The sequence below is a fragment of the Chinchilla lanigera genome, unplaced genomic scaffold (genome assembly GCF_000276665.1).
Source record: "Chinchilla lanigera isolate Chin_1 unplaced genomic scaffold, ChiLan1.0 scaffold00018, whole genome shotgun sequence".
Classification (NCBI taxonomy): domain Eukaryota; kingdom Metazoa; phylum Chordata; class Mammalia; order Rodentia; family Chinchillidae; genus Chinchilla; species Chinchilla lanigera.
In genome coordinates, this window is record NW_004955419.1 from 18,019,604 (window position 1) to 18,029,662 (window position 10,059).

The 10,059-nt window shown below is 39.3% G+C and overlaps 1 protein-coding gene across 1 annotated transcript in view; it reads left to right on the forward strand.

Annotated features, from left to right (window-relative positions):
• Ctnnal1 (catenin (cadherin-associated protein), alpha-like 1) overlaps positions 1–8,497 on the forward strand; it is a 52,859-nt gene extending 44,362 nt beyond the window's left edge. The window contains exons 15-19 of the mRNA XM_005382935.2: positions 3,556–3,604; positions 6,437–6,493; positions 6,636–6,749; positions 7,388–7,471; positions 7,589–8,497. Of these exons, the coding sequence (XP_005382992.1) occupies positions 3,556–3,604; positions 6,437–6,493; positions 6,636–6,749; positions 7,388–7,471; positions 7,589–7,654 (370 nt within the window). The 3' untranslated portion in view covers positions 7,655–8,497. The remainder of the gene's footprint in view (positions 1–3,555; positions 3,605–6,436; positions 6,494–6,635; positions 6,750–7,387; positions 7,472–7,588) is intronic.
• Positions 8,498–10,059: the final 1,562 nt, after the last annotated feature.

A 10,059-nucleotide genomic window follows, 5' to 3' on the forward strand; every position in this document is an offset into this window, starting at 1 on the left:
TTTTTAAATTCCTTATTGAAATTAGCATTGATCAGATTCCATAGTCTTCATGACAGTAACTTATACACATTGTATAGTAATTCCACGTAGCTATAATGTTATATGTTTAATGATCTGTTCTAGAATTTTATCAACAAACAACTTCAGCTGGGTGTAGTAGCACATGCCTGTAATCCCAGCACTTGGGAGGCTGAGTCAGGAGGATTGTTGCCAAGTTCGAGACCAGCTGGGCTACAAAGTGAGCTCAAGGCCAGCCTGAACTGCATAGTGAGACCCTGTCTCAAAAAGACCAAAAAAAAAAAAAAATTCAGGGGCCATGGATATAGCTTAGTGGCATAGCACCTTCCTGGCAAGTGCAAGGTCCTGAATTTGATTTCCGGTACTAAAAAAAAAAAGAAACAACTTCTAAGTTTTCATTTACTTTTTGCAATCTCTTTCTCTTTTTCTGGAAACCTGGAAGATAACTGATACCAATATTTGATACCTTTTAGCTAACCCTTTTCCTACTCATTCTGGTCTTGAAAGATTAATAAAACTGATATTATAGAATGTAGTTTATCTCTACATGCAAAGTACATTTTAAAAAATGAGCCCTAGACTTAAGAAATCTTACCTTCACTGGGCATGTGGTGTGTGCCTGTAATCCTAGCACTCTGGGAGGCTAAGGCAAAAAGATTGCAAGTTCAAGCCTATCCCGCACAGCAACTTAGTCATTTAGTGAGACTCTATCTTAAAATTAAAATTAGAAAAAGGGCTGGCGATGCAGCTTAATGTGATGGCTCTGGGTTCCATCCCCAATACTGCAAACCAAATCAAGACATCTTACCTTATAGGGGCAGAATTTGTCTCCATAAACATGTTGGAAGAGCAGGTATCTCTCCGAGGCAGCTTTACTTGCAGGTGCAAATGGAAGAAAGAAAGAGCTGTAATATTCAAATCATTTCTGCAAAGTCACCAGGAAGAGTGAAAAGATGAGCGTCTATCCTTTTAATGGCAGGAGGCGTGAGGCAGCAGAGGAGCGAGGAGGGATGGTAGATCTGTGGAGATTCCCTCATAAAAAAGATAGGGGGCAGTGAAGAAGCGTTTCCTAGCTAAGAAACTTCATTTTCCTTTTGGTGATGTCTTCTGCCTTCTGCTTTTTCCAGGTGGATAATTTTTCTGGAGGGGGAAGGCTGAAATGATAGGCATTTGTAATTTTGCTGCTCTTTAGCTGTCATCTGTTAATGGCTTATCACTTAGAGACTGTTCTTCTTTGTTGGTTCGCTTCCTTTGTTCATAATCATTTTTAGCAAGGTTCTCCTGTGATTGAGTCTTCCCAGCACAACAGCTTCCTTTCCTGGTGGATTCCTTTTTAAAATCTCATGCCTCAAGTCTGCAAAAGAACACAAACTGGAACTCTTGTATGCACAATAAATTTCCACAGACTACTGAAATAACAAAAATTTCAACTTTTGGCTGGACTCGTGCTAGTTTATCACTAATTGGCATGAAAATGATGCTTTTAAAAAGTTTTCAACTAATAAAAACTGAAAAAATACATTAACTTAATGAATGTAGTTTGATATATAAAAATCTTCCCAAAGGGTTCATCAGCTTTTTTTAAAAGACTAACTGCCTGTTTAACACGTTCCCACCAGCTTGAACCACTGGTGGTATATGCATGACTGTTCCATCAGGCAGTTTGTACCACCGGATGGGACTGTCCCATGCTGCCCAGTGGGACAGTTATGCTTGTAGCACTGCAGGTCCATACACTCAGAGCCACCTGGCAGCAAGACGTACAAATTACAGCCCTATTTCAATGTATTCATTAGTTCTTATTTCAGAGTATTTCAGGATCAGATGGTCAGCATTTTTTGTTTCAAAGTCAGAATAAATAGTAGATTTTGGTCAAAGATAAGGTACATCCTATCAAGGTTAAGATCCATGAGGGGTAGGGATTACTAAAGTTCCGTGGATTGAGACTTGTTCTAAAATATAACCATATTTATCCTAGTGGGTAGGAATGATGACTTGCAAGAAAGGGAAATTTTCTGTAATAGATGATTACCTTGTATCATTTAGGCAAATCTTGGTTATGTAATTGCCTCTTAGTGGTAAAATGTCAGGTTATTTTTTCTTTTTTAAATTAGTTTTGTTTCTTACCACAGGTTTATATACCTGTTCTCCCTAACAGTCTTTTCCATTTTCCCTTAAAATCTGTGGTTCACCAACCTCATCTAGGTACTTATTTCTAAGACCAATTGTGGGCCTTTGCAGCAGCAAGATTCAGTTTTCCTGGGCAACTTTACATCCCTTCTTCAGGCTACTGTTTAGGTTCACTGAAATAACTTACATGGTTTCTGAATAATTTATATGTAATAGTTCATATATATTAATAATATATATGTTTACAATTCTATAGTACCTTCTAGTTTAAAAAATATCAAATGTAAGCAGGGCCTTATAGTATTTTTTTCCTTTTGCTTTACTAGGGCTTCAATCAAGGGCCTCACACACTTGCCTAGCGGCAAGTGCGCTACCACTGGGCTGGACTCTGAGTCCAGCTTTGTTTTTGTTTTTTTTTTGAGACAGGGTCTCGCTATGCAGTTCAGCCTGGCCTTGAGCTCACTTTGTAGCCCAGGCTGGTCTCAAACTTGCAATGATCCTCTTACCTCAGCCTCCCTAGTGCACCACCATGCCCGGCAAGCCTTATAGATTTTAAAATGGTTTTGCTGCATGATTTCATTTGATCCTCTGTTTAACAAGGAACAGCAGTGATTTGTTCACATCTCACAGCTATTAAGAGGCAGAGCTGGTGGCTACCAGAGTGCAGATTTGATTTATGCCCAGTCCATTGCTCCTCCTTTTTGGAAATGAGGCAGGGTACTGGGGATTGAACCCAGGACCTTACATTTGCTAGGCAAACATGCTACCACCACATCTAACCTCCACTGTTCCCTTAGTGCATTTATTATTTTTCTTATAATTTACTTTTCATTTTTTTAGTTTTTAATTCTTCTTGATAGTTGATAATCTGGTATTTCCAATCTCTTGATGAGACTAGTAACACACGTATTATTATAATTTCTACATTTAGAATTAAAGGTTAAATAATATGCCTTATCAAAGCCGAAGTGAGTTTCTACTAGAGTTTAAATTGCAAGTACAAGTGAGAACTTCCTGATTTTTGATCTGATCCTGCTTCCATTGAGTAATAAAGGTCTTTTGGTTATGACATCTCCTGTATTTAATTCATGGACAAAATGAAAAAAAAAAAAGTAAAAAGGACAAATAGAACTTAAAAATAACTTGTCAGTTTTAAACTTCTTACATTATGAAATTAACATATACAGTGTTTACAGGGGAGGAGGGAAGTACCCTAAAAAATAAGAAATATTAAAGTTACTTTTAGAATCAACTCACAAAAGTAAAAAAAAGTCCCTATGAGTCTGTTCATATTATTCAAAATTTGTGAACTGTTACTATACAAAGTACTTTAAAACTTTAATATTATACAAACAGTATCCTGGCAAGAACTTTTTTTTACTTTCTTAATAACTCATTTTATTTTAGAGGAGAGGGGCCACTGAAAACTTCCCAGGATTTAATTCATCACCTAGAGGTATGCTTTTTTACTTCATGCTACTACTTTAGTTATGGGCAAAAGTGGGTTTTAAGTGGTTTTCTAAGTGATTTATTTCATGTGGCTGTGTTTGCATGTATACACACCTGTGTACCATAGTGAGTAGAGGAAAAGTAGAGAGGTTTGCTGTAACATTTTATGGAGCGTTCTTGGTTATCTCATTAGAAAGAAACAAGTATTATGGGGATAAAGTTGAATAGGCTTTATGGATAGTCAATAGTTGCAGTGAGCTTTAGGTTTTCCCAAGTAGATGATTGTATACCAGTGAGCAGGTACAATCCCTTGTACCTTCCGGAAGTTTAGAAAGGTTTTGACTTGTCATTATTACACTGGATGAATGATGCTGAATTAATGAGACAGTGCATATGAAAGCTGCTGTCAGGGGCTGGAGACCATTAAAGGGTGTTCAGTACATGTTCCTGTCCCCTCCTTCCACATTTACGCTGATGTGGGGCATTTACTGGGAGACAGATGTGCTGGCACTCTCCTCTCGGCCCTGTCTAATGGAACCCCACATATGACTGTCTCCACTTCTCCTCCCTCCGGGTAGTGTCTTTAGATTGCCAAGGAGGTTGCAAAATTCCCTTCCTGTTTTCCCTGACCACTACAAGAACCTGTTTGCCAAGATATTTGTGCATTTTGAAGTTGAAATCTGTACCACTTTGTAACTCCCGTATAGTTTCCTTGGTGCTTCCGTGTACTTCTACCCTAACCTCCTCGGGAAAACAATTTCAGGTTAAGCAGATGACTGTCAACATAGAAGAAGTGCAGAAAATATTTCTTCTGGATTTTTATATGAAGTAGACTATAAAAAAGCTATTTCCCTTAAAGCAGCTGGACAGAATCTGGGATTCATTCTGTTGGGTTTGGTTCATGTCCATTCTCAGCTGTGTGCTACTCACCTTCTTCTGGAAGAGATGATTCATTAAACCAGTGCCTGCTGATTGTTCCCAACCGGGATGACCATTAAGTGGCATCTTACATTAAAAATTTTTTTATTAAACTTATACTGCGTGTCAGGTAAGAGCCCTGTGGAAAAAGAGAACTCAGCAAAGCTTAGTCCCCAGAGCTTATGTTCTAGTGGGAAGAGAAAGAAAATACAAAGTATCTATTGCATATATTGAAGTTCTTGGAGATAAAATCATGTAGGCTAAGAATATAAAGGTAATGCGGGAGGTCAGAAGACTTCTCTAAGGTTATGACATTAGAATAGAAACACTAATGAAGTGAGAGACTGAGCTGGATGGATAAGAGGGGGTACAGTATTTCAGAAAGAATAAATGCAAAGGCCCTGGGATCTAAGGGTGGGGCTAAATAAAACAGAAGAGTAAGGAAGCAACCATAGCTAAGTGGAGCGAGCCAGAAGAAAGTGACAACTCTGTAGGCCAGGGAAGAACTTTTCTTCCAAGCTTGATGTTTATGGTGGGTTCAGAGAAGCAGTGACTGATTTTATGTTCTGTAAGATTTCTGAGCTGACCACATGGTAAAGGACGGTCCCATTTACCGATAAGGCACCCAGAGCTTGGAGGACATCAGAGAGGATGGAAAGATTTGGAGTATTTGTTTTGCTCATATTGACTACAAAGGGCAAGTAGAACTCACAGGACGGATGTCAGGATTGTTCAGAAATGGAGACTTGGGAGTTATCTGGTGTTCGATCTGCAGGACTGGAGATCAAATCCAGGGCACTCTGCTAGTGAATTACACACCCGGCCCTTTTTTATTTTCTGAGGCAAGAGTCTAAGATGTCCAGGATGGTGTTGAAGTTGCTATCCTCCTGCCTCAGCCTCGTGAGTAGCTGGGTTTGCAAGTGCGCATCACTGAGGCTGATGGGAGTTATTGGTTTTAAGGTTGTTTTAAACCATTATATTCTAAGACAACTTGCACCCTGCACCCAGGGGTTTGCAGGCTAAAAAGGAAAGAGAAGATATATTAGAACAGCAGGCAGTAATGTGAACACATGGGAAAGTAGATCATCCAGCTTGGTTAGACTCTAGATAGAAAGCTCACTGGTTTCCCTTTCAAAGGATAGGGAAACATCCCATAACAGCAAAGTGTTAAGACTGGTGAATAAAGGGTAAAAACCTGGAATTAGTGCTTCCTCCTCCGTATTTTTTATTTAGCTTAGTATCAAGACTCATCATTCTTCCTAAATGATTCCTAGACTTGCCCTGTTCTCTTCCTTATTATGGCTCCCACCTAAAGCTGTCTTCATCCCTTTAGCCTGGTGCTATTGCTCACTATAAAATATTCTACATGTCCTTCCAACATCTGAAATATCCCTGTCTTACCTGTCCAATCTTACTTTTCACTGCTTCTCATCATCATCTTGTTCTGTTCACTAAACTGTAAAATGCATGGCAGCCAGTCAATCTGGAACAGCAGAAAGCAATCCGAATTGTACCTTTGTTGGTTGTGGAATGTTTATAGGGGACAGATTTAATCTTATTTAGGTGGAAGCAGCAAAGTTCTAAACTTTCCCTCCTGCCCCAAGATTTATCACCCTTTTTAAAAGGTGATGAGGTAAGCTCAGGATCCCTTCAGAATTTGTATGGTTCAGTATCACAGGCTGAGTATCAGTATTAGAGGTCTCCAGATACAGAGAAACATTCCCAGGGACTGACTTTGTATTGGGTCACAAGGAGACTTCTGACTCGCGTAAACCTTTGTGTTTTCCAGGCACAACAAAAACTTCAGGAATTCTATGACACATTTTTTAAAAATGTTAATTTTTTAAAACTATGAGTGTATTTCTTAACACCTACCCGTAAGACATCAACCTAACATAGTGATGTTCTCCCTTTCTACCAGGTTTTCGCTGCAGAAGGATTAAAGCTTACTTCGAGTGTACAAGCTTTTTCAAAACAGGTAACACGTCAGCCTGTCTGGGGCTGGTGGGGAATGTTATGTCTATGTATTATATTAGTATATTATTAAGATATAAAGGTATTTAAAGTATTAAAGATGGAGTTTTGTTGAAGTTGTTATAGCTTCCTAAATTACCTTTCAGCTGAAAGACGATGACAAGCTTATGCTTCTTCTGGAAATAAACAAGCTAATTCCTCTATGCCACCAGCTCCAGACTGTAACTAAAACATCTTTGCAGAATAAAGTATTTCTAAAGGTAAAAGACAGGGTGGCTTATTCAGGTAGGCATGTGAGAAGCATGTAGACTTCTGTCCTTACCAGGTTAGCTCCTGCTGCTTTTTTGGGGGAAGTGTTAATATCCAAAGGGCAATTTACTTTTCATGCCTTGACCAACAGGATCACTTATTATCTGCTTTATAACTGCCTGCAGGGGACAGCAGGGACAACAAACCATATGAGCTTTTTGGACACAGATTAATTCCAGGGCATTGAGCAGCTACCCTGAAGTCCTTAGGGCATCACCTGTCTGAGGCACAAACACCTCCATCTGGGCTGCCAGTTTCCCTAAGGAAATGTACAGAGTGCAAGGAACGGCAGGGTAGGGGTTTCACTGCCAGTCTGTGGACTGTTCTGAGAGAATTCTAAATGGCCTGCAGCAGAACAGGTGTTTTCCTACCCATTCTTCCTTGTGTTCCATGAAACATGCATGACAGCTGGGCAGTGACCTGTCCCTGTGTTCTGTCTGGGGTTAAAGTCATCTCAGGTGCCTAAATCTTTACCTTTGATGATCTCGAGTGCCATGATGGGGAAATAATTCATTTAAAAACTAAATAAATGGTAAAGTTTTAAAGTGCCACTTTGAGTGTGTGATCTGCGTGCTTTCTGTCACTGTAGGTTGATAAGTGTATTACAAAGACAAGATCCATGATGGCTCTGTTGGTCCAGCTGCTCTCACTTTGCTATAAGCTGCTGAAGAAGGTGAGGTGGTTTTTCTATCTTAAACTCCTTCTTTATTTGTGTAAAGAAAAATATTTACTAATCTTGTATCTTTTTCTTCAAAGCAAAGCAGAAGCTAATTGTCTTAACTCTTTCCAGCTTCAGATGGAAAATGGCAGGTGGGTCTCAGTTACAAATAAAGATACCACGGACAGTAACACTTGAGCTTTTGGGGCCAGACCTCTGGAACATCGTGACGAAAGCGGCATTTCAAAGACGCAAACAATGCTTTCCTATTGGCAGAAATTTAACAGTTTTATAAAGAAAACAACACTGCTTAATTTTCTGATCTTCAGAACGTGAAGTTGTCAACTAATAAATGTCTTGGTAATTGCTAGAATTTTAATTGCAGTGTGATTTTAAAATGGAACATTGCACTAATATTGTTCTTTAAAAGATAAACCAAATATCCTAATTGTTAATGACAGCTGCATCCAAAGAAGCTATTTTCAATATGCTCAGCTCTGGCATATTGTACCTGAACTATTTTATTTAAGCTTATCATTTAGGAAACTAACTTTGGAGGAAAATATGTAGAAGTTGGAATGAACACAGGGTTTTTCTTAAACCTGTGGGCTCTTCTTCAGTCCCCCTGCCCACGTGACAAGAGCTCCTCAGACCCCATTACGGATCAGTCATCCACGCTGGTACCAGTGCTGTTCTCTAGCAACAATTCATGTACAGCGGGTTGCGTGAGGCTCCGTGTGTCACTCCCCTCCTGTCTAAAGCGAGGTAATGGAACCCTGAAGCAGTTCTTGGAGGAGACAAGATGGCTATCTCTGCCTTTAACTCTTCAATAACTGGCTAGTTAGTCCTATGAAAATCCTAAGTCTTCGTTACTGCTTTAAACACTTTTGAACTCTCCTCAGTGTTGACAGATAGAATGGCAAATAAAAACAGAACATTGAAACCATGAAGCTGTTTAAATTCTGGATGCTATATTTTATATATGTGGCATTGGAATGTTCATTATAAAACAAATAAACATCTTTAGTCTTTTAAACTTTATGGTTTAAAGGTTTTGATTTTGTGGGGTGAGGGTTTAGTAGAAGGGTGTGGTTTACTGGTTTTCTCCTTATGTTTACTTCCTTGAGAATCATGTCAGTGTCTGTGTCCTCATGCTCTGAAATTCATTTTGAAATCAGTAATGTCAGTCAATTGCCAAATGGCAGTGGAAAGGTTAGCTGCTCTGATGATTTGGGCTACCCATACAATCAGCATTCATAAAAGGTCCCTTGAAGAATGACAGTAATACCACTTAGCTATATCAATGTTTTGTTGTCTTTGGGAAGAAAATTAGACGCACAGCTTGGTTAAAACCTTTATAAAATACTGTCAAAACCATCAAGCATAAAAAAAATCATCAAGCATGATTTTTATTCTGTGACATCAAAATACTCTTAAATGATAGAATAAAAATACCAGGAGAATGATATGAGGTGATGTTATACCCCACATAGTTCTTTTACTGCACTTCCTATCATTTTACACGAAGTCTTCAGGAATCATTGTGTTACCTGAAGTGGAGATCTACTGGTTCGTGTGTACATTTTCAGGTCAGCACCACCGCTGTTTAGTGTGATCTGTCAGGTATGGTGGGTACACTGAGGGAACAGTCAGCCTAGCACTTGGACTGTAAGAATTTTCTCTTGTGAACCAATAATAATTTTAAAGTTTTACTTTCATCCACCTGTGAAAGCGCGTGTGCAGGCAGGGAAGGGCTAACATGACTTCAACAGCACAGGAGGATAAGGGACCAAAGGAATTTATACATCAAATAATTTCTTCTGCATGAAGCTATTTTATGTAACAAGAATGTTTAAATCTATGTATGTTATACTCTTTAAGGAAAAAAAATAAGATTTAAAATCCTTTAGTTGAAATTCAGTGTATTTACTATGTAATCTTAAACCATAAATTGTGTTTTTCTAGTTTAAATGTGACCATCTTTGTTCTGTCCCAGGGCATCTGTGCCTTTGAGTGACCTTTTTTTTTTTTTGGTCTTTTTGAGACAGGGTCTCGCTATGCAGTTCAGGCTGGCCTTGAGCTCACTTTGTAGCCCAGGCTGGTCTGGAACTTGCAGTGATCCTCCTGCCTCAGCCTCCTGAGTGCTGGGATTACAGGCGTGCGCCACCACGCTGGCATGAGTGACATATTCTCCAGTAATGGCTTTGCTAGAAGTAAACTGTAACTACAATGTATGAGACCGAGTGACTACAGTGTATTTGCTGGGACCAGCATAACCCTGCATTGTAATACTTACATTTGCTAGAAAAGCCTTCTGGGTTTTCTCAAAGCCTTTTCATGTGCTTCTCATTAACAAGTCAGTGTTACAGTTCTACTTTGTTTCAGAGGGGAAGGCTGTCCTGTTGACATAATCAGGAGACAGGGCGCATGCCACATTTCTGCCTCTGACCTACAACCTAGGAAGAGGGGCTGAGGTGGAAGTGACACTAGACTTTTCATATGTTACACTGAAGCACACTGGGTAAGAAAGGCCACTTAGCTTTTTTTCTTCCCTTTGAAGTACTGGAATTTGAACCCAGAGTGCTGTGTCCAGCCCTTTTTAT